The sequence below is a fragment of the Penicillium samsonianum genome (assembly GCF_028829775.1).
Source record: "Penicillium samsonianum strain IBT 33392 chromosome Unknown utg000009l_segment0_segment0, whole genome shotgun sequence".
Taxonomy (NCBI): domain Eukaryota; kingdom Fungi; phylum Ascomycota; class Eurotiomycetes; order Eurotiales; family Aspergillaceae; genus Penicillium; species Penicillium samsonianum.
Genome location: NW_026643267.1, coordinates 458,122 through 481,725, shown reverse-complemented (window position 1 = coordinate 481,725; position 23,604 = coordinate 458,122). Strand labels below are relative to the sequence as shown.

Here is a 23,604-nt window from a genome sequence, read left to right as displayed (position 1 = left end):
AATATATCTTGCTCTTTGACAGCAATTGCATTTCGTTTGTCTCCGAAACACTTCAATCACACTTTACTATTCACTATGTCGTCTGTTGCAGAAACTCGCCAGAGCTTGGTTGGGACCTGGTCTCTAGTTGAATATAAGGCAGTACGAGCAGATAATGGCTTTATTAGCCACCCTATGGGCCCCAAAGCCCAGGGCTTCCTCATTTACAGCCCTGAAGGATTTGTATCCGCCCATTTGATGGAGCCGGGAGCTCCAGAATTTTCAGATGCCGATGTTGGAGGAGGTACGAAGGACGAGCTCTATCGAGCCATGAAGCATTACCTTGCGTATTGCGGTCGCTTTGAGTTAGAAGAATTGGATGGTGAAGTTCTCGTGACGCATCACATGGATGTTTGCTCGTTTCCCAACTGGCTTGGTAGTTCACAGGAGCGTGTGATCAAGCTCAGGGGTAATATGCTGGAGATCAATACCGCCGAGCCTGTTCTACATGGTGTAAGTTTCTTGGTATCCGTCATTAGATTAAAAGTATTTCCAAACAAAGCTCACACATATTATTTCTAGGGGCATTTTCAAAATGGGTCTCTATTGTGGCAAAAGTCTAAGCCTACATTTGATGTTTGCTAGGCTGATCGGGATTTTCATTCCCTTTGACCAAACACGAAGACAAATGAGGACAAGTATTCTTTAGGAAAATTCAGGTTGTTTTGCAGAAGGAGCGATTAAGATATTCACCTTAAACCATGCTGGACACATATACTCTATTCTATAGTAGAACAATAGAAATTATCAGAGCAGGCCACCTAACCTACTTCCATTTTTTTCACTGCCACTTCATATATATAAATATTTTAAACTGGCCCTACCCTAAAGAAAAACAAAATCTGGGGCTTATAAAACTGATATGACATACAGTATAAATGATAGTTATAGGATGAAAATGAATTATTGCATCTATCACCTATCCTTACACGAGGCCTTTTTTATAAATATATAGAGTTTATACTCCGTCGATCCTTCCTCGTTGGTAACCGCCCTAGACGTAGTATAAAGCCCCACGTGGTAAACACTATCTGGTTAAGTTAAATATATTATATAAGATCTAAGAGACGAATTCCTTAGTATAGGGTATAGTATAATACGTATTACTCTTCTAATATACGGTATACCGTGGTTAATCTTATCTAGAAGGGGACTAGGGGGTGACAGACCGGAATCTGTCCCACACCTCCTGTGGGGCGAAACCTCCTGCAGACTAGCTAGCTTGGCTTCCAGAAGGCCAAGTATTCTCCGAGAGCTATAGGTAGGCTGATCTCTCCACTAGAATGAGATGAGTGTACTACTCTAACCGATACAAACGTGTTGGACTATGTCGGTCATCCCATTGATGCCTCCATTTGTTTGCAGACTGAGCCTGTCTTTCTTTGTTTGGCAGGGTATAAATCCCCTGCTTCAGATAGATTGAATAGATGATGATTCTTCTTCCTCTCTTTCCCCATAGTTAGTAGCCCAACAAAAAGAATTTAATAAGAGGTGATCATTTCTCCTAAGTTTTACAATTATAATAAGCGGGCAATAGCCACGCCCGGTAGAGGCGGTCTCCCTCTAGACCCTGTAGACTGCGACATCGCCCGTCCATGGGCACCTAGGAGGTGCCCAAGGCCCATGCGCGTTTTGCAATTCAAGGCCCAAGGCCCATTATTATTGAAATTTATGTAAGAATTACCCTTTTAGGCCAAAATATGTACATAATTCCGCCTTGGCAGAGTGGGTCATGCCAAGAGTGCCCAAGGTTTAAATATTTTTTTGCTTTTTCCTCGGGCTTTGTCGTAGTCTACGCTAGAGCGGTACCCCTACACCCCAACCTATCCTTTCCTCCCGGCAGAAAAAAATGTCCTTGTCACTTAATCTATTCTCCTTCAGAGGGTCTTATTTTAGGTAGTATAATCCGACCTCTAACTTTTATACCTCGATTTTCGGCCTATATAACTTTTTAAATATAAATTGTTAAATCACTTTAACGAGCGTTATTTAATCGCCTCTCCTAGGTCGTGATCGGCGCCCTAGGTGATCGTCGTATTCGACTCGATTCGATATATTATATTATATTAGCGGTTACACAATAGTTTTTCTCGCCTCCCTCTTTTTTAAAAATACGAAATTTAGGAATAATCGTAGTGGTACCCTAGTAGCGAAAAGAAAAGACAAATAGAAATAGAAAGGAAAGGAGATAAAAGACTATTTCTGCTTCCTTGCCTATAAAAACCTTAGGGTCGTATATAAATCATACTTACAATTATCTTCTAACTACTAACTCTATCTCTCCGAAGAAGTTTTTGAGGTATTTGAAGCTGCAATCTTGATACAAACAAAGGATATTATTTACAGCTTCAAGTCTTCTAGGCCTAACTATTATGTCTTCAAATCGCAACTGTGGCTCAAACTCTTCCCTGCCCCCAGTCACACACTACATCACTGGCAATGACCCCTCAACGTCCAAAGCCATCGTGGTTCGAGAGACGCCCGGAGCCTGGAAAACCCACGATGATCTCGGATTAGCAATCGACTTGGTTTACACGACGAAAACCTTCCCTCCCGATCTTCGAGACGGCACTGACGTTAAAAGTCACGAAGATACCATCTCTAGGGGGGACGTAGGCCTGGTCAGCCCAAACGGAACAATCTGTCGCATCGTGGACTTCATGCCGGGAAATGAGTGTATCATGCATGTGACCCAGAGCTTAGACTATGGAGTTGTTTTAGATGGGAAGATAGAAATGCAACTCGATTCAGGAGAAACAAAGCTCTTGAACAGGGGGGATGCTGTGGTGCAAAGGGCAACCATGCATGGGTGGAAGAATAAGAGTGACACTGAATGGGCGAGAATGCTTTTTGTTCTACAGGACTGCCCCGATGGTTTAGGAACCCAGCCAGGGCGATCTGGTCAAGATCATTAGAATATAATCAGATTGCGCTGATAATAATTTTCGATGCCCTATCAGAAGCAGACCAAATCTACTTCGCACCACTACCGCATTACATATATGAACTTCGTGTTTTGCAATCTAATAATATTATTCCTGTCACATTTATGCGGTTAAAAGGTTTGAATCATGGAAATAAATACTACTCCCAAGGAGGGTTCGATCATCGATCATTGATCATCTAATTAACATGACGTACCAGGTGATGATGCAACTGGAGGTGCATTTCAGCTGCATAAATCGGCAACCTGACCTACATGATCTCGCGGCAGTGGCGGGGGTCTGTAAGTAGCGGTACAACTCAAACGCTTGATATTTTAATGAAAAATCGGCTATGTACATATATGATGGCTACTTTGTAAACTGTTGAAGTCAAGTCACTCATGACATATTTATGGGGTGATTGTTGTGATCTACACCAGCCACATATCACAACAAAGCCGCTAGACTGGAAATAATCCCTGGCGGTTTTCATATGAAGAACCAAGGTTGATTCCAATCGACTTAGGTTTTAGGCATTATACATAGCCATTTATAACCCCACAGAAATAACAACAACCTGTATGTGAGTCTCATTCTAATAGCGTGGCATAAAGCTATTTACCCGACTTACTCTGCAGGCGAGTGTGGTGACGGCTTCATAATAGGGCGATCAATATTTCAGGCAGATTATCCGGCCATATTAGGGTACGTGCATAGCCATGAAGCTTAATTTCCTACTTATTGGATCGGGATATTATAACAATCTTCATGTTACACGTTCCTTGGGTTATGATAAAGTATGTTACACAGGTGGCTCCTATCGCCCAATAGCAAATGAAGAATTATGACCACGAAGCTGATGACATGTCTGTTGACTAACATAACTATATTGTTCCCCATTGAGTACCACATGCATCGTGTCTCGCAACTTCTATAAAGAGGTACATGCCCTTGATGTATTATGCCGTCATGCACGTGTTGATCTGGCTTGATAGCTGGTTTTTAAATAAATTAAAAGGGTATTAAACATAGCAGCCTCCTAGGAGATATCCGAGTTTTCCTAGAATCATCAATTTCTAGTACTGCTTCCACAAGGACTCATTTTCAACTCGTGTTGCCCCTACATGACCATTAGTCCTGTTTTCAAGCACATTATTTGAGACGAATTACATACTACGTTGAAAGATAAAAAGCCATGTATTCGCTTCCCGAAATCCCCTGTTCGCTACCTGACATCAATATTCCTGAGGATTTGGATATGTCCACAGTTACAAACAGCTTGGCCAAGCAATTCCAAAACCTACCTAGATCAAGATTGCTTTGTCAGCGATGCCATTTGGAGAGACACATTCGCACTCACGGGATCACTGCGTACATTCAACACGTCTGAATCAGTCTCTACCACCTGGAAGGCAACCACTACCAGCGTCAAGACATCGGCGTTTTCAGTAACCCTGGATACTGCCAAAATTACGCGTCTCACTGAGAGCATCTCCTGGGTGGATGTAGGTTTCTCTTTTCAAACGACCGGTCCACCTGAGACTACAGGCAGTGGGGATGCTTTTCTTATTCCAGACGCACAAGGCAACTAGAAGATTTAGGTTTTATGCACGATCCTCGAGCAATTGAGCACCTAATGTTGATTTGCTTCATCCTTCAAATAACAGCCCATCGAATGAGTTTTCCACAGGCTTCGACCTAACAAACTGCTATGATTGCATTCTAGGCAAAATTTGACTGCGTTGGTTGACAGTTGTGGTGATCTTAAACCCTGGAGGCATAGTCTTCTGCCTCAGCATACTCTATAACTGCTGGCTATCATCAAATGCCTAAAGATCCCCCTTCCTGCAACAGAATAAGAGTGTGCGCGGTGCCTACAAAATAATTCCCCACATCATAGTAAAATATTTGGAGTTGAGAGTACTGTTGCGAGGGAAAGTACATTCCGTTTTCCGCAACGTGTCCTAGTCACAAGATCAGTAATGCGGCCTATATAGGTTTCTACAAGGTTCCAAATTCGTTTCCCGGAAGTGGTGCACTTTACATGCGCATCCAAAAGTTTACAAGGGTGGTGGTGCAGTACCCTGCAAATATAGGCCGCCTCAACTTTTCCCGTAGATTTTACCACTATGCACCAGCAATCGAATAAAGCCGCTATTACAGTAACGTATGACAGTGCGAGTGTCACATGACTATACTTGCTGGTCGTAGAAAGTATTCTTCCAGGCGACTATTCCTTATCGCTTCTGGCCCCTTGTATTGTGCACATGATCATTTTGGCTTTGTCTCCCAGTGATTAAGTGGATGGCACTTAATGTGAAGAAACGAGAAACAACTGGCCAATAAGATTATGCCTTAACCTAAATAGGGAAGGGCTAGACTCGACTAATTGCTCCGAAAAGACCGGACTTGGTTCTGGAGGCATACGGTGAGACTCCTGCACACGATGATGATAGCTGCTAGGGGCTATCGACATAGCTCCCAAAACACGCGTAGCTCCTGGAGATAGACAGTGCGATCCTGGAGACAGAGTATGCGATCCTGGGTCATTGAAAAGTGGCCAGGAGTAGTTTCTGGGTTTCTGGAGACATGCGGCCTGCTCCCAGGAATATCTTTCATGGCCCTACTCTGCAATGAGGCTCCAGTTACAAGGGCCGTGCATTCCTTAATACCTGTGATCCCCCACGTCTACTCTTGACTCATAAATATTTTCAGCCTGCTTACGAGAAGTTGTTCTGGGGGTCGGTTGGTATATGACCGAATCTTTTCCAGCATTCTGAATTTATTTTCATCGTATGTGAGCCAGGTATATAAGCCTTTGGATTCTTCGTCTCACGTTCAACCATGAAGAAAACTCGCAAAGCTTCAAAAGACTCGACCGGTGATCTAGAGCGCGATCCCCCTCACCTAACACATCAAATGGGGAGGCCCAGCAGACTATTCTCAGGCTTATTGCTAGGTGAGGCTTACACAAATAATCTCGTATGACTGCCTTGGTCTTGAACCTCCATGGTACAACGTTCTAGAAGCCTTAATGGAAATCCCAAATGATTCCTGACCCTATCTCTATCTCAAGGATCGTCATGCTGACATTGTACATAGTTGTGCATTGCATGGTTTCTCCAGGTCAAGCCGACCACTCACTCCAGATGGATAAAGATGCGTTTCCATTCATCTAGCCCAGAAGTAAAACCTATTGATATATCTCACACCATGTGTTAAAATACCTAGGCATACGGATCTGGGGTAATTGCGGCAGAAACTTCAATCTTGAACAAGTAGTTGCGGTCCATCTCTATTGGCTTTACTTTGTTCATAGCCTCAATATCGAAGACTGAATCCTCTGGCAGGTATAACCTAGTAAAAGTGAGTATTAGCTGGGGTTTACCGATTCCTGTCTGAGATTTATGGATAGTGATATAATTGTGGAGACTCAGGGAATACACACACTAGCATGTCTCTGAAGGGAGGCCCTGACCCCAGAAACTTCCAGTCCATTTCTTTTTTGGGCATTTGTCTTCTGAACTCGGGCACTCCAAATCTGCTGTAGAGGCGATTCAGGCTATCGAAATACATTAGTATTTATATGGTTATATGCAAAGAGAAGTTAAAAGTACGCGAGCCTCATTCTATAGTACTGCGAGCAGTGCTCGAAGTACAATTGGTTCTCATAGGACGCGACGAATTTCTTGCTGGATAGTTAGCTTAAAAGTCGTTAGAAGGTAGATCCATATTAAGGAAGGTGAACTGACCAGTTCTAATCTGTTTTTTTGGGAACTCATATTGAGGGGGCTTTGATTATTCGGTTTGAGTTAGATTCAATGTGAGATGTTGGGTGTTTCTGTTGTCAAAAGCCTTGGAGATTGGCAGGATGCGTAGAGATATTTATATTAGTAGGTGGGTAACCGTCGGTTAACGCTAACGCACACATCGAAAAGTATCTATAGTCACTATACATGTATACGTTATATTCTATAACGTCAGAGGCGTTGTATAACATAAAAGTAATGCAGATAGTACCCCGTCGGTTTGACGATTGAAGTTACATCCGTGCATAGAGTGGATCATGAGGGAAGATCGGCATCTTGGCGATAGCCACGTCACGATTAGTGGGTCAGACTATTCAGCTGAGATTCAGCTGAGGGGTTAATAAGATTTCAAAAGCCATACAGTGGAGCCAATTAAGTCAGACCGCTCTATTGTGGTTTAGATCTATTCAGTGAACGAGGGCTGAGTTCTACTGTATTAGAACGGCCCGACCTCCCCTTTGTTGCCTACTGATCTCTTTCATCTTCCTCTCTCCGTCGCCTCTATTCTGTACTCATTGCTGCCCCCCTGCAATTTCGTTCCCCCAACCGAAATCCCTGTCTACCTCACCCCTTTTCTTTGCGGTCGCAAACTGCGGCTGAACCCTGGTTGCCTAGCAGCCTTGATTTAAGAAAGGACCGGAGCTATCAACAACAAAGTGATTGACCTCGGGACTGAAAGAAAAATGATAACAAGTGAGATGTAACGATTGACAGCCCAAAAATATCAGCGCATTGGTTTGAAACAAGCAAGCAAGCGACCTAGTTGGAAAACCCCCTAATTGGAACATGTTTGGAAAACGCTATTATTTCCAATTAACGGGTTTTGACTGCACTCACGGAGCACTCTGGACGGCAGCGGCAGGAGGACCTAGTAACTCAGGCTGGGCTCCGGGAGCTGATCACTTCAAGTTCCCGAGGTGACAATGTGACCTTCACCTTTTTTACGTTTAACACTTTTATATTATTCCTGGCATATGCGTCGTTTTCTCTTATTGATTGATTGAATTCCGGATTCATGCATATAGCTTACTATGTAGTTTACTTACTAGTATCATAACCCTACACGTACAGAGCTTAGTTTGCTCAGAAACAATTAAAAATGGTAAAACTGCTTGAGACATATTGTAAACACCTATATTGTAGCAAAACCAAGTTACCTGTCAGGAACCACCAGCCCCAACCGTCCGGCAGTCGTACCAAAGTCCACGCCACGCGAAACCTGCGTATCATCGGGAGCATCCTCTACGTAGGGGTCCACATTTCCGGTCGAATCCCAGTACGCCTTGTAGAAATAAACTCCGGCTTCGGAGACAAATTTGGCGCGATCGAGCACAACTGTGAACAGGCGATATGGGATACGGGGCGGCTTTTCTGTCGGGACAAAATACGCGTCGCTAAGTTGAGGCGTCATGCGGTGCGTTGTAGGGGATTGTTCGTCGCCCGCATGGAAGGTGTGTAAGGCGCCGATGGGGAAGGGATCTTCTCGGTTCTCTTCTTGGGTTGATTGAGAGGATAGAACTTTAATAACTTCAGTTTGAGCGGGGCGGATGGCCGCCCAAGTAGGGGACTTTGGGATAAAGAACTTGAGAGTGAGGGTTTTATTGGCCGGGAGGTGAGAGATAATTGATGCTGTGAAGAGGCGCGCTGTGCTTTCTAAAAGGGAGGACCCTGTTGTGTCGCGGATAGAGCTGAGAAAAAGCGCATGGATAATGTATTGAATTTCAGAGATGTCTGCCTTAGGAGTATTGCTGACTGTTATGATATCGGCATCCTGAGTAACCTGGTATGCCAAATTAAGAGAGAAGCCGCCAACGGTAGTTTCCTGGCTAAGTTGCTCGCGGATTTGCTCTTCTGATGGCATATCCGAGCTGGGAGGCTCACCCTCGTCTACGTCTAAGGCGTCTCGCGTCCCGGCGCGACCGATGTTGTTAAACATATCGAGTACGATAATCTCCCCGACGTCATTCTGATTCTTAACGCGCTCGGTGGCTAACTCAAATGCTTCTAGTGAGGAATCACCGTACTCGTGTGAACGTTGCGTCTTATCAATGTCACTACGCGTGCTGGAAAACGAGCGGTTGAAGTAGAGCATATCCGGGCCTTCGCCCGCCTTAGCAAGCTCTTCCTCGTCGGTTTCGCCCAGTCGATAGCTATGCGACCGTATGAGGACACAAAACCCTATAGGAATCGACTTGTCGGGACGACCGGCAAATTGCGGAATCAGCGGGGGTGCATTTTCGATCCCTGACCAGTGTTGCTGCTTACGGCGAGCGATTTCGAGGCGGTTATGTTCAATACAGGCGAAGGCGTCGGGCGGGCGGTATGAATAAATCTCAAACATAGGCACGACCTCATCACTCCAGAAAATTTGCATCAGGTATTCCCGTAGCTGTTCGTGGTCGTCATCCAGGGGGACAAGGCTATAAACCTGGATGGGAACCAGGTGGTCGGGTTCTGGGTCTGGCACGACGTACTGCTCAAGCACCACGTGATGACCCAGATGGTCAGCGTAGGTACGCACTTGCTGCCAGCCGCTCTCTTCCATGGCTAATTGGGCCTTTGGGGTATTTGAAGAGTAAAAAGACTTGAGAACAGGATTGGGGGAGTAAATGAGGGGAGAAATAAATGGCGTACTTTGCGGTGTTTATAAGGGGAAGTCGCTTACGCAAACAATAAAAGGATCGGCACGAAATTAGGGCTAAATCCAGCTCAACTCATACTCTACTTGGTAAATTACACCTGGTACAATTGTAACCACTAGTCATATACCATATACATACTAGTACTATACACATATATACATCGACTACCAGTTTTAGTTCAACTACAGCCCCAGCTTTCCTGGCTGATTGCCTCCCCACATCCCGTATCTGCTCTCATCATTCGATGAACTCGTCGGAGTACCAGGCAGCGGTTTACCCGGGTTCTTAGATGGGAACTTGAAGTTGCCAACCGCTGCAGCGCCCGTCGTCATAGTCTGGGACGAAAACTGTTTCGTTTATCTCAGTCATATTAGTATGCCCGAGAACGTGGCTACCGATAGGGTTGCTAGAATCCCAGACACCGTGGAGGTCGTAACTCATCAGGTTTATATAAGTTGCGGCTTTAACCATTTCATGGATATCGAACCAGCGGAGGTACCAATATGAGGTTAGGGCTGTGAAGGAGAGCTCGTATTCAAGTTGATGGTCGTCGAAAGCCTTCCGGATGTCTTTTATGAGCTTCACATAGTTCTTGCCATCGTCCTTGGAGTCCCAGTCTTTAGGCTGTCGATCAGGAGCTCCAGGATACTCCCAGTCGATATCTACAGCATCAAAGCCGTAATCACGCATGAAGGAGAGGAGCTTGTCGATGAACTTAGACCAGTTGTCCTCCGTAGAGCTAATCTCGGCAAAGACTTTCTGAGTGTCTGTTTTGTTGTCGTTGAAGGTCCAGCCACCGAGCGAGACACCAAGAATCACAAACCATTCCTCAGATGTCATATCCATCCAGTAAGTGACTGCACACTATGTTACACTCTTTAAGTGTTATGGTATCTAATTATATGTAGGTTTTGGTTCTGTCTTTTATGGGTGATCAGAAAGGGAGGAGTATTGAGGCTTCGTATGATGGAAAGGGACTCATCTTACAATGCTCGCGCTTATGGAGCTTTGCGAATCCGAGCACGGCACCGTTGGAATTGTTCATTCGATATAGGTTGAGTGAGCCCATTGGTGGTGTTCGCACCTTGTCTATCAGATAGCTTTCTTTTTCTCTCCTTTTGTTAATCTGAACTAGTTAGTTTGTCAGGCTTGAGAAACCAATATAATATATTTGCTCGACAAACATACGTAAGGATCCTTCTTATATCCCTAAATATGTTCCTCGTTATAGGCTCCGAATAGACTTATACTCGCTTCCCTCTGTCACCCTGGAAAAGGATTCTTCTACCACTATGCTTCTACTATCTCACCCCGGTCTTCCACTTTAAAACGCCTTGTTGGATTTGTTCATACTTTCCTATTATTAGGGGCTGAGTCAATTGAAGATTCTCCTTATCAAGCACCTATCAGCAAAATATAGAAGCTGGGGAGCTGCGATGATATAGTTCTAAAAGATAATGGCAAAGAGGTGTTCCGAAGGGCCCCGTAGGGCTGGCTTCAAACGGCCCCGAAGGGCTTGAGGATGGTGAAAGGGCCACAGCCCACTAGGCTAAAAAAATACAGACAACAAAAGCAGACAACAAAGCAGACAGACAACAAACAAAACAGACAGACAATAAAAGCAGACAACAAAAAAAGACAACAAAAAAAGACAACAAAAAAAGACAACAAAAAAAGACAACAAAAAAAGACAACAAAAAAAGACAACAAAAAAAGACAACAAAAAAAGACAACAAAAAATGCGAATAAAAATACAAATAAAAGAATTCAGGCATAACAAAAACAGAGCACCGTATCATCATCATTGTTATTGTCGCCCGAGGCGGGCGACAGGCGAAGTACTACCCTAACCTGATCAATTATTAGCATACTCGCTCAGTGCTATGTGATAGTACGTCAAAATAGGCACACGACGCAGCAACGGGGATGATGTGGCAACAGGCACGACGCGGGGATAGGCAGGTATCAAGATCAGTATAGCAACGAGGCAAAGCGGGCACGGATTATAAGCGTACCTTTAAAGGCGGGAGCCGGGGAGGAACCGGCCGCGGGGCCACGGGCCTTGGAGGTCTTGGGGGTGCGGGGGCGGGGGCTTTGCCTGATTTATATACTCATTAGCATATGTTGCAGTATTATTGCAACTGACCTGATATTCTGTATAAGGAATGACTTACCCTTCTCACCAGAGGCGACAGCCTCTGCCTCCATATGGAGGTCTTTCGGAGACGCGGGGGCCGGGCCTGATATATACTAATCAGCGTCTTTTCTCTGAAGGATGCAACTGGCTTGGCATTGTGCATAAGCAATAACTCACCTTCTCCGTTAGAGGCCGGGGCCTCTTCCTCCTTGCGGAGGGTGGCTTTCTTTGCAGCTAAGCGCACAGGGCAGGTCAGCCTTACATGACCTTGCGTAGAAAGATCGTTTGGGATATCATGTGTACCCTTCTTGTCGGCCTTGGCTGTTCATAACTGTTAGCCATCTTGATGCGCAGTGCGACACGGCAACAGGGCATGACAATATGACACGGCAAGATGACACAGCGAGATGATACAGCGAGAGGCAAGTGAGAGGCAAGTGAGAGGCAAGTGAGAAGAGACAGCGAGAGCCAAGTGAGAGCCAAGTGAGAGGGAGTTCAGAGTCAGGCGATAAGAAGATGAAGGGGAAGAATTAGGCGAGGTGTTATGGGCTGAGCGGTTTGATTGAATGAAATAACACGACATACCCTTCTTCGCCGCCTCGGAGCAGCGGCCGCAGCGGCGCAACTTAGGGGCTTTGGGGCCGCGGGCCAGCATCATCAGACTCAAAATGAGCATTTCCCTTCTATTTGAAGGATGAGCATATGGATCTTACCCGGGAAACAACAGACACGGCGTTCATGACGGCCACGCCGGCGGCCAGGCGACAATCGGTCAGGGCATGACCGAGCTTTCCGCAGAAATCGCAAAATTGGGGCTACTCTATATATTAGTGAACGTCCCAACAACTCATCAACACGTGCTAGTAGTTGAGAGGACGACAGTGATTATAGAACTCTCATTGTATTGGGAGTTTGAATCAGGACAGGGAGGTATTGGGGCGATCTACACTTACAGGGTTGTCAGATGTTGGTGGCATCGTGGCCAACGCAGAGGGGGGATCAGGAGGCGGGTCAGGTATGATTATATTAAAGAAAAATGAAGAACGCCGAGTAACGAAGCAGAATCCTGGTGTGACGATCTCAAGATGGGGTGTTTACAAAGGCAAGTTATTTTTGCTGGGAGTCACAACTTTCTGGGAAAGGGCAAGCATTTTATTCTGCAAGAACTTGAGAGGCTCCTTCCAAACCAAGACGCTGACCGTACCTGCGTATTTTGAGTACATAATACCTCCGTACACTTGAAGTTTCAACACACTCTATAGATGCGCCCAATACATACGTATGTAACTTCAATTCCAATATTACGTACTAGTAGATGAGCGTGTGGTACGGTTTATTCGTCGACGACGACTGATTTATTTCTCAATTGACTTTGTATGTTTCTGCTTTGACCTCCTCTATATGTATCTACAATCAATTCAAATTTAATGCACGTCGAAAAATCTTCTTCCCACAACCCATCACTTTCTTAGTCCAATGACCGCCAAGTTACGTGGACTCTCACTGTAGTCAAATACTGGCTGAACCCAGCAGTCTTTGACCGAGTCCTGTTCACGAAGGAATTGCCACCGATCCACAACAATGATAGCCTCGACGAGCTGAGCACTGAACGCCATTAAGCTCCACACAACACTCATATGTTTCCTCGCGTGGAGGTACTGAGTCTCGTAGCAGTGAATCTCCTCATCAGTCAGGGTAGCAATATACTCCTGCACCTGGGAAGCATATATCGGGTCTCGACTCATCTTGATCGTCGCAGCACGAACATATGCAGTAAAGGACTTAAATGCAGCTTTGGGCAATGCCCCGATGATAATAGAGTTGGTTTTGGCATCTGGGTAACTTCCGTCAGAGGCATCCTCCGGCACAGATGGCTTAGGAAGAATATTTCGATCAACCAGAATACGCTGGAGAAGAGCACGGAAGAAGTGACGAGTAAAGGAAACTTCACTATCATTGACGCCCCAATTGTACGGAGCTTGCACCGCCAGTGCCCGAGCTGTAATATTAAGCTTCACGCCGGTCGTTGCTCCGGGACTTCGGTAATTTTCGTAGTATTTAGACATAGGGAACCCATGCGGATCGTATGATGTCCCAGTCTCTTTAAGCCGAGGGTGGAGGGATTGAAGAATAGGGAGGTCATGTGTGGTTGGACCGAGGCGTTCCGTCAACAGATTGTAGCAACAGCCGATCATAGCGACAGCCACAATCGAAGGATTCAGAATCAGGGATCGTAGACCGTGGTGAACAAGGTTTCCACAAGAATGAAGGGAAACGACCATCAATCTCGCATCGCTCTGGTCTTTTACTTTCCCCTCAGAAGCTCCAGCAGAGGATGGATGGATGATGTGGTCGATAATGGGCTCTAAGTGGCCATCTTGGATTTCATGCTCAATATAGCTGAGAGTACCGTGGGAATGGATCTCTGGCTTCGGCGGCTTTTCTTGTAATGGGGTTTTGGTAGGGGATCCGAGAAGCTCCTCAGATTGATGGCTAATCTCGCCCAACAGCTCGACAAAAGGGGCATCTGAGACCTGCGAGCTCTCTGTCGTTGGTTGGGAGGTATCAGAAACAGTCACTTCCGGAGTTCCGTTATGGCCATCGCATGGAATTTTATCCTTCTGAACGTATTGAGCCTTTGGGTTCTTTGCCAACTTGGCTCGAACATCCATGCCCTTGGCACCGCTGATGTACTGATGCTTGCGCTCGATTGCGATGATATGCTTGTAGTAGGGTGAGCTGGCCAGTGTCCGTCCGAGATAATTCTGTCCAGACCCGAAATCCACAATATGAGTGACTGGCTCACCTCGGTGCTTATTTACAGTGTCTGATAGAGATGCGACATGTTGAGAAAAGCGTTCAACTTCGTGTACTTTCTTTCGGTTCATATGCATAGCAACTTGCTTTGGTAATTCTATCCTCTTCGAAGATGAGATGCACATTTCTCGTTGGAGTGTCAGTAGACGGATATTGAAAATGTAGTCTAAGAGACTTTGGGGAGGGAATGCTCCGCCATTCCAAGTAAGCCTGCTTTGATCTACGGAAGGCTCGCCGGCGCCTCGTAAGTGCTCAATGTCCTCTCGTAGGAGTAGGCGGATGATATCTTGAATATCATGATGTTCGAAGAAGGATATCCAATCTTTTGGCAGGACTTTTGTGTAGAGGTCGGGCTCCCAGGTCAGAAAATCGACCATATGCACGCCACCGCACAAATTCATAAAGAGCACCGACGTAGTAGAGAAGCAGAGGAGGGCCTCAATGTAGGCATCAGGGTGCTTCCACGCCCCGGAGATGGGCAGGGGGCGATTGAAAGTCATGCGAAATAGTGATAGTCAATTGTCTTACCACAATCTCTATGAGAATTCTTCATCGCGGGAAGTCGTTAGTTAAGCTCTTTTTTTTATCGCGAGCCTTGCTGAGTCATCTTGGATCCAGGTACCCCTGGGCAGGACTCAGAACGCTCCAACCTCTCAACTCGAAGCTGAAAACTCTCCATGGCTAGAACAGCCTAGAATGTACCTCGTAATGCGAGTCCCCACCAATGGCGCCAGCGATAATACTCGGACCATCAAGGCAATCAATCCTGTCAGTCTCGGCAAAGTGTCTAGCGGTTATGCTCCGGAGCTGAGAGAAAGACACAATTCAGATCTACAGCAAAGCTCCGATCACCCCCAAACTTCGGAAAACTCTACAAATATTCTTTTTTTTTTTGTCTTAGAGGACAACATTTTTGTCGAGATCTATACGTCTAATCAAGCTGATTCATTTGCCTGTGTTGAGCACCAACGCCGCGAGACCCATTGTGAAATTTTAAAACGCAAGAAGCTATGAATCAATATTTACAGTCTATGGTTAACAATTTACAAACGAAAGCGGATGGTGGATGGGAGCTTGACTATGGGATCGAAGAGCCAGTTTCTGCGCAGACGAATTAGGATGCTCAACAGGTCAAGGAAATTATTAATAAGCAAGGTACGAAGGCCAGGGCTTAGATCTGTGCAACCCGACAAGTTTTCCTCGACTAAAGCTCCTCGGGGTACAGAAATCACTGTCAAAACCCACTCTTCTCAAGAAAGCGATCTCCAATATGTGATCTACGTATATTCAATTTCTGGCGGAAATTCCAGACCAAGCCTGATTAGAAACCACGCGCCCTCTATTCACAGCGTATATCATTTCCAACTTCGACTCCAAGAAGGTGCGGTTTGACTTTAAAATCCCCGGCCTAAGCTTGTCATCCATCCTATCCTTCCCAATCGACCTCGCTGTGGGCACTTTGCAACACCCGGAGGGCGGACTAGAGCGACAGCGGATTCTGCCCTTGTTGAAGCATGATGTGGGAATTCTTCCCAACATTCGTCGTGATTCTCGATAAGCCGGCATCTGTTACGGAGCCAGGTGTGCGTTTTCTCATGAATGACGTGAGACCAGACGATGTCAGATCACAGATGCCCCCTCGCTGAGGTTCGACGCAGCGCTGGGATACCTCAGGTCGCAAGGAGGCTTGCTATGCTGGGCTGGAAGAAAATCGTGGGAGATGCCCTACGAGAGAAGGTCACGAAATACGAATGTCGGTGTCTGTTTGGTCCTTCTCTAGGGGAGTACCAGTAGTCTGCATTGTTCGCGGCGCAACAAGAATGAAACAGTGAAGCTTAGGTTGTGAATGTTGAAATTACTCTCACCGCCATTCCCATTCATGGTGCCATAGCTGAGCCCTCCTCACAATAAAAATCCGATACGGTGTAAGTCGGGGTGACTGCGGGAAGGCCACGATTGTGCGTGGTTTTCTGGGGTAGAATGGTGGTGATTCCGTATACGTGTATAAAGTACAACGTGTTACGAATGAGGCTTAACGTGAGATCTTAGCGTAAATAACGATATCTAATTTTCCTCGACTTGCATCAATTGTTTTCAACTGATTCATTCATTGATTTTACCTGAGTTTACTTTTCAGCTCTGGTTTATGCCTGCAGAAAACACTACGTATGCTACACAACAGGCTACTACACAAAATCTTATGAATTGAGCAATTAATTGGAAAGGAAACTATGGGTTGCATTGAGCTAGCTGGCTCAGAGAGAGACAGGAAGGAAGATCAATCCCGGCGGGGCAGGTCCTATCGACCTGAGGCAGAAACGCGGTCTCAACATCCCCCATCTAGCCTGTCTCTGACTGGCTATGTGCATTGAAACAACCTTGGAACCATGCAAAGATATACCCAATGATCCCAAATCTTGCATATCATCCTGTTGCGGAGCTCCTACTCGAGCTCTTACCCATCTTCGATTGTCGATGATGGCTTCGGAGACTTGATTGGCCGGCCGTGGTTTTTGTGAGGACTTTGCTTTGCGTGACGTAGTTGAATTTGTGTATCCCGCGGTGAGGATCACGTTGAAGAATCCAAAGATAGTTCGTGTTTTGGAAAAATCCGCTGAGAGTGTATGTGACGCTTGAGTCGCGCGATGATAATTGGTTGAATTTGTGAAGACTCTTAGCGCTAAACGCTGCCGGTGTCTCGTACCAGGGTTGTCGACGCGGTCGCTAGTCGAGTGATGAATGGAACTCCTTTGTAGATGCCTGTTGTAGACTTCACGCGTGTTCTTACGCGATATGTGTGGTAGAAATCGAAAGGTGGTCAATCTTTGTTGACGACGACGATGACTTTTCGAAATGTGTCTCGGAGGTTTCGAAATTATGGATTTTGCATGACGGTGAGAGCTCGTCAGCTCTGTCGAAATGAGATACGCGGGGTGGCATTTTGAAACCGTACTTTGTTGTACGTTGAAATTGGGACGTCGAATGTGCTCTCGTCGAAAGACAGCGAAATGCGAGATATGGAGAACATGGACGTCGAAAACGGAGAAATTGCGTATGATTACGCTTTGCTTTGATGAAAATTGGGCGTTGTGCGCGTTGAAATGGCGTGTCGGAGATGGCGACAGCGAGCTCTCCTCCCCTGGTGGGGTGCCGATGCTGGGTGCCGGGGGTACTTGGCCATCGGCCTAGATACCCTAGCTTGTTGAAAACGATGAATGAAGTGCTGGGGATAAAACCAACGAACGACAGTGGTTGAGTGGAGGTGAGCAAGCGCCAACCTTAAGGAACAATTTTGGTACCACCAAAGCAAACGGTCTTGAGAGTATCCTTCATTGGGTACACGCTGTAAGCTGTTCCTGACGAGCAACCTCCTTCAGAGACCCTCCTGTGGAGACTGTTTTGGTTCAACACCGCCTCTTTTCATTCTTCCTCTGAAAGGTTGAAACATCGTGGGTGGTCAATGTGGATGCTTGAATGTGGATAGTTGATTGAACTGGATGCTTGAAATCGTTCAAGGCTTTGTTCTTGTCTCTTTTGTTTTGTTTTGGTTTTTGCTTTCGCCTTTGCCGTCGTTCCAATCCTTCCGATTGTCCTGAAGCCGAAGCCCACCACGGTAAGGCCGGAGAGTGGGTGAGTCGATGTGGATGTGGATCGGTTGAGTGCATGTCGTTCGTTCCAAGCCTGCCGATTGTCCTGAAGCTGAAGCCCGCCACGGCTAGGCTGGAGATGGTTATGTGGATGTTGGTGTGAGTGGGTGGACGTGGTTGATTTGTTTCAAGCCTTCCGATTGTCCTGAAGCCGAAGCCCGCCACGGTAAGGCTGAAGAGTGGATGTGGTTGAGCACACATGTCTGGTACAGTCAGCCCCATATCATGTTGACCAAGTCATGGAATATGACGAGACAAGATGAAAGCAGATGGACAATGGACAATGGTTGACAACACTCACAAGAAGCAATGAACTCATAAAGTGGAACACGGAAGCCGGAAGGAGAACGTGGTTGAGTTGTCTGAAGGATGAATGTAAGTATATGGAAGCAACAAAAAGAAAAGAGACAGGTGGAACATACAAGCCATGCGATGGATGATGAACATGACAGGTGCCAGGCACGTTGAAGAGATATGTTGTTATGTGGTTGAGTTGTCTAAAGGAAGAATGTAAGCAAGGAAAGAAAAAGGAAGTCAGAAGTGGATGGCACAACTGACCAGCCAAGTGATGAAGGTGGACGTGACGAAGGCCAATGCTTCAAGCGCATGGCGATAACAGGCTTCATCTCATCGGATGTGTATTTAGATAGATGGAAAAAGTGATGAGGCTCAGGCTGATGACGGAAGACATCAGTTGATCATGGAAGATATAAAGTGGATGAAATATTTGATGAAATGTTTTTTGGTGGATAGAATGGTATGAGGATGTGGAGAGATGAAGAAGGAAGAAAGAGAGAAGGGAGAAAAGGAGGGGGGAGGGGGTATTTATACCCCCATGGTCTCGAAGTCCCCTAACTAGGTAGGTACCTGGGGTGTCTTTCAGGTGACCCCCCATTTCTCAACTTCCCCTCTTCAACTATTTGCTCTGGCTCTGTAAGTTCACCCCACATTTCATGAGTATTGAGGCAATAGTGTAGTCCTGGATAGTCTTTAGAGTCGTAAAGAGAATGTGCAACGGTGTATACACTCTACAGGCTTATGCCACTGGATAATATCATTGTCACTCTCACACATCGACCCAGACGCTTCGATTGCATCCCAGCTCTGGTGCTGTCTAGCTACGTCTCATAGAAACGTACCATATTGTCGACTGAAAATACAGGTCGTTGAGATGCGGTAAGATTTATAGATCATAAGGTTACACGCTAAGCTATGCTTGGTATAGTGTACGTGCACGGCCCTTGTGTCATGTAGTGCAACCTTGGCATTTGATGCCTACCTACATGTAGGTATAGAGTTCCTAACTACTATGATGGTCTCATCCAGCTTCGCTTTATCCGCCAGTGAATCCTTTTGATCGACCTTCTCAGGCGTGATCTGCTAACCCTCTGACTCGAAGCCACTAGTCTCGATGGCTGGAAGGTGCACAACAATTCCTTCACCTGTCTAACCATCGGATACAGAGTCGAATCCCCTCTCATTGAACCGCTTCGTTGTTAAGCTGAATCGCGTGGAAGTCTTGACCATACCGGGTGGGCTGGATAATGAATATGGTCCCCCACGACATCATGTACTTCACCAAGATGGGCTGTGGATCGGGTGTACCCAGTATCAAGTAGAGGAACAATAGGGGCCGACGATATGATGTGGATACTATTCGGGCCCTTTCCAAGACTTTCACAGCAGGATAGCCTAGAGGGCTAGACGGTGGTATCGCCTTGAAGTCCGATGTGACCAGAGCAACAAAGGGCAGTCTACAAGGGAAAGCGATCTAGATGGATTACGAAGCGATCTTTGGTAGGTACTGAGCAACCTTAGGATATAATACAATAAGGCTGTCTGCAATCTCTATCTGCATTTCGGTAATACGTAGTCCTCCTGATCATTGATCATCGCTCGAAGCACAGCCGACCGGAAAAGGGAGTATGGACACCAATGGAGACGCAGATATGGAAGAAGGACGGATGCCTACAGATTTCCCGGGATCCTGTGCCACCAGGTGAGTGGGAAATCCGACAAGCATTTATCCAGGCACCATGGTGTTCATTGAAGACCGTCAAACGCCGAGGAGAACGCACGACAAGGTGAGAGATCTGTGTACCCCCCGCATATTCACTGACGGGAGTGGATGCACTGGGCGCATTGGCGATCCAGCCGTGACAGACACATTGAGTGTGGAAAGGAGTGCCAGATGGGCGACGACGACATGTCCACCGTGTACGTAACCGAACTCAGGGGTATCGAAATGGCCCTGGAGATGATCTAGAAAGGCTGGCACCGGACACCGGAGAGGTCGAATGGACGAAGACGGCGTCGAGGAAAGCGGAGAGGAAATCGAGAAAACTGATCGAATGATTAGGCAGGCAGACACTACAGCACTAGAAAGAGGTCAGAGAAAAGCCACATCTTCGGTTATAATACGGAAGGTGACGGGTATCATTGGTTCGTATCTGTTAAATATCAATAGTGTGGACTCACCGAGATTCATTTGCGATTGAATATCAGAATATGCGATATATGTTGTTGAACGCCCGGCATTCGAAGAGTTACGAACAGATCTATTCGGCGAACTGGACGACCGCTGAATACCAACGAGTCTTGGTAAGAGGGGGATACTTACTGAGACGTCCGACATTCTATTTGTCGCGGACTTCAAGAAGAAAATGGGGCTCTTGGGACAGTTTCAGTTATGGACTCTATCGCTACGGGCATAGGATAAGAGGATACAACCGCGACCGCCGGTGAGGGCGGTACACGATCACAAACAACAACAGCACCGAAAGACGAAGAAAGCTTGGACACAGAGATGTCAGGAGACCGAGGGAGCACCACATAGTGGGATAACTGCCGGGTCTGTGCTATACACCCTCTCCCCCCCCCGCCGCACCAAGTTCACCCATCCAAGCGGCTAGTTCCGCGGGCTGCATCAACAACGGGACGAGGACGAGGACAAAGAGGAAGGCGGGGTGGGGGGCAAGCCATAATGGATGCACGAAGACGGGCTGTTCGCATTTGTGGACTTCACGAAACTCGTGGAAATGCGGGGAGATGGCGGGCTTTGGTAATACGAGGTCGACGGGGGTGAGGATTCCGGTGAATGGACGGATGGAGAAGTGCAGATGGAGAGATGCGGAAAATTAAGCAGTGCAGGCCAGAATGCGGGTTGTGGAGAGAATCTGGGGACGGCGATACTAATATAAACCTACTCCGACTAGGTCTGTCCGATCAAGGCAAGTGCAGCCACATTGACTTCGTACATTCAAATGGCACAAGAACACGAGCATGGAGATTATCAGTTAAGCCATTATAAACTATAGTTAGCAGGCAAAAGAGAGATGAGAAATCCACATATAAACTTGTTAGGAGAGAGGTCTACAGAGACGTCTAGGTGCTGGTGGAATGTGAGATTATGACTGGATAATTGAAGAAGCTAAGCTATAAGACTAAGAAGTGTGTCATTCCCTACGAACATGAAACCATCGGGCTGAGTCTCCCCACGAAATTGCAAACCTAGTTACTGAATAAGTTGTTGTAGCACAGAATGGGGTAGCCGGTGACATAGTTGAGACAATGCGGGAAAAGGTGGTCAAATTTAGATATTTTCTCCGAATTAGGTGATAGATAGCTTCTGCCTTCTCTTCAAGTATCTTTGTGCTTCAAGTTTAGCGCATGTGAGTGAAGTTAAAAATAAAGGAATCTCTACACGTTTCAACAGGTATATTCGAGTATTCCGTAAAGCGTTGATCATACCGGATGGGTAGGAGGTGCCCAGGTGGGAAGCCAATCAAGGTGGTGGGGCGCCCGTACACACAAACATGGGGACACCTGACGCTAACACTAATCCCCCCGATTTTCTAATGACTTTGTTGTCAACCCACTTTGCCCCTCCACCATCTTACCAGCGCACCAGCGCACCAAAATGACTTCTATTGGCCAGAGCATTGCTCTCCCTTTGGAGCTGTGGCGAGAAATTACATCCCATCTACCGAATCGCGATATCAAGTCCATGCGCCTCGCCTCTAAACAATTATCCAATGCAGTGGAGCTGCGTCTCCAGCGAGTGTTTTTGTCGGCCAACCCCTTGAATATCGAAGTCTTTCGTGCTGTCGCAGACCATGAGAAGTTCCGGCACCAGGTCACAGAGATCGTCTGGGACGATGCCCGACTACCCAGGGGCCCTCGAACACGCAGCGGACTCCCTGGCTGGGAGAATGAAATGGTATCAGACGAGGAAACCAGTGATAACGAGACCGAGATTTGTCGCTTTCAGGGAAACTGTGAGCTAGACTGGCCTCGCGAATATAGCGACAATGACGACGATGAGGATGACGAGGATGATGAGGAAGGAGGCGACCCTACCAATCAGCTACGGAGAAGTACAAAATTCAAAAGCAAAGATTGTCCTGTGTGGTTCAAGGCCGCATGCGCTGCGGGTATCGAGGATACTTTCTGGCGCCAAGCCGGTGACGACGGGATAGACGATGAAGATCCGGATTACAAGACTATAAGAAAGCTGGGCTCGATCGGGCCTCCGCTGAGTGAGTGTTGAGAGTTTTATCGGACTTTGATCCGGCAACAAGATGATGTCCTGGCTGGGAAATTTGACGAAGAAGCATTCATTCATGGAATAAAACAATTCCCTGCACTCAAGAAAGTGACGGTCACGCCTGCAGCCCATGGTGTTCTTTTCACCCCGCTTTATCAAACTCCTATGATCCGATCCTTCCCGCAAGGATTCAATTATCCCATCCCCGCGGATGGCCACTTCCTGGCCACGAACAACCAGAGGAGGTATATTCGCTTCCTTGGAAAAGGCTCAACGAAGTGCAGAAAGAAAAGTTTCACGGATTGCGCATTGTGGCACGCGTGCTCGCTCAACAAAAAAATGATGTGGTCGAGCTCAGTCTAGATTCCCGCCTACTTCGCACGGGGATTAACTGTACGATCCTCGATGATCCTTGCGAGGAACAGGATCACTTGGTCACGCTGCTCAATAAACCGGGCTTCCGTCACTTAGATCTTGCTTTTACTCTCGCCGGGTCGTGGCAATCATTTCCCCATGACAGGCTTTATGAGGCGTTGAGCGAAGCAGGCGATCTGGAGGAGATCAGCCTCGCTACCACAGGGATAGATGCCGAAAATGAACACAAGAATCTGCGCAGTATCACGCCTGTGCCCTTGAAGAGCATATTTCCCATTGAGAATTGGCCCAAACTCCGACACTTTGAGCTATCACGTTTCATAGTCAGCCAATCCGACGTCATATCGTTCCTTTCAGAACTACCTGAAACTGTACGATCTGTGAACTTGAGCTTTCTGAAATTCGTGGACAACGGAAATCATTGGCATTCTTTTCTTGCGGAGATGCGCGAACAGATTCGGGAAAACTGTCTCTGGTCAGATCGACGGCGAAATGTCACCATCGGCTGCGATCAAGACATCTCTCTCCCAGGGCGTGCAAAATGGATTGGAAAGGAGGTAGACGAATTCTTATACGAGAACGGAGAAAACCCGTTCTTTGACCCTCCATTGGATATGGTGAGGACCGGATATGGAACCGAGAAAGATGCATTGGACCCCAACAACTAG

The 23,604-nt window shown here is 46.6% G+C and overlaps 10 protein-coding genes across 10 annotated transcripts; 5 read left to right on the top strand and 5 right to left on the bottom strand.

Annotated features, from left to right (window-relative positions):
- Nucleotides 1–75: 75 nt before the first annotated feature.
- On the top strand, nt 76–624 carry N7471_013256 (lipocalin-like domain-containing protein; the record flags this gene model as incomplete). Its single annotated transcript, XM_057285975.1, has 2 exons — nt 76–492; nt 562–624. 2 exons carry the CDS (start codon nt 76–78, stop codon nt 622–624), a joined length of 480 nt encoding a protein of 159 aa, XP_057129300.1.
- A 1,787-nt stretch (nt 625–2,411) lies between these two features.
- On the top strand, nt 2,412–2,954 carry N7471_013255 (cupin domain-containing protein; the record flags this gene model as incomplete). Its single annotated transcript, XM_057285974.1, has 1 exon — nt 2,412–2,954. One exon carries the CDS (start codon nt 2,412–2,414, stop codon nt 2,952–2,954), a length of 543 nt encoding a protein of 180 aa, XP_057129299.1.
- A 3,236-nt stretch (nt 2,955–6,190) lies between these two features.
- N7471_013254 (uncharacterized protein) lies at nt 6,191–6,461 on the bottom strand (the record flags this gene model as incomplete). Its single annotated transcript, XM_057285973.1, has 2 exons — nt 6,191–6,320; nt 6,412–6,461. The coding sequence occupies 2 exons, from the start codon at nt 6,459–6,461 to the stop codon at nt 6,191–6,193; spliced, it is 180 nt and encodes a 59-aa protein (XP_057129298.1).
- Nucleotides 6,462–7,925: 1,464 nt separating this feature from the next.
- N7471_013253 (uncharacterized protein) lies at nt 7,926–9,317 on the bottom strand (the record flags this gene model as incomplete). The annotated part of the gene is made up of 1 exon (XM_057285972.1): nt 7,926–9,317. The coding sequence occupies one exon, from the start codon at nt 9,315–9,317 to the stop codon at nt 7,926–7,928; it is 1,392 nt and encodes a 463-aa protein (XP_057129297.1).
- A 382-nt stretch (nt 9,318–9,699) lies between these two features.
- Nucleotides 9,700–10,260, bottom strand: N7471_013252 (uncharacterized protein; the record flags this gene model as incomplete). Its single annotated transcript, XM_057285971.1, has 1 exon — nt 9,700–10,260. The coding sequence occupies one exon, from the start codon at nt 10,258–10,260 to the stop codon at nt 9,700–9,702; it is 561 nt and encodes a 186-aa protein (XP_057129296.1).
- A 1,125-nt stretch (nt 10,261–11,385) lies between these two features.
- On the bottom strand, nt 11,386–12,206 carry N7471_013251 (uncharacterized protein; the record flags this gene model as incomplete). Its single annotated transcript, XM_057285970.1, has 4 exons — nt 11,386–11,512; nt 11,561–11,654; nt 11,729–11,872; nt 12,137–12,206. 4 exons carry the CDS (start codon nt 12,204–12,206, stop codon nt 11,386–11,388), a joined length of 435 nt encoding a protein of 144 aa, XP_057129295.1.
- Nucleotides 12,207–13,011: 805 nt separating this feature from the next.
- Nucleotides 13,012–14,868, bottom strand: N7471_013250 (uncharacterized protein; the record flags this gene model as incomplete). Its single annotated transcript, XM_057285969.1, has 1 exon — nt 13,012–14,868. The coding sequence occupies one exon, from the start codon at nt 14,866–14,868 to the stop codon at nt 13,012–13,014; it is 1,857 nt and encodes a 618-aa protein (XP_057129294.1).
- A 528-nt stretch (nt 14,869–15,396) lies between these two features.
- N7471_013249 (uncharacterized protein) lies at nt 15,397–15,926 on the top strand (the record flags this gene model as incomplete). The annotated part of the gene is made up of 2 exons (XM_057285968.1): nt 15,397–15,718; nt 15,747–15,926. The coding sequence occupies exons 1-2, from the start codon at nt 15,428–15,430 to the stop codon at nt 15,924–15,926; spliced, it is 471 nt and encodes a 156-aa protein (XP_057129293.1). The 5' UTR covers nt 15,397–15,427.
- A 4,024-nt stretch (nt 15,927–19,950) lies between these two features.
- N7471_013248 (uncharacterized protein) lies at nt 19,951–20,281 on the top strand (the record flags this gene model as incomplete). The annotated part of the gene is made up of 2 exons (XM_057285967.1): nt 19,951–20,099; nt 20,170–20,281. 2 exons carry the CDS (start codon nt 19,951–19,953, stop codon nt 20,279–20,281), a joined length of 261 nt encoding a protein of 86 aa, XP_057129292.1.
- Nucleotides 20,282–21,934: 1,653 nt separating this feature from the next.
- On the top strand, nt 21,935–23,604 carry N7471_013247 (F-box protein; the record flags this gene model as incomplete). The annotated part of the gene is made up of 3 exons (XM_057285966.1): nt 21,935–22,553; nt 22,596–22,806; nt 22,830–23,604. The coding sequence occupies 3 exons, from the start codon at nt 21,935–21,937 to the stop codon at nt 23,602–23,604; spliced, it is 1,605 nt and encodes a 534-aa protein (XP_057129291.1).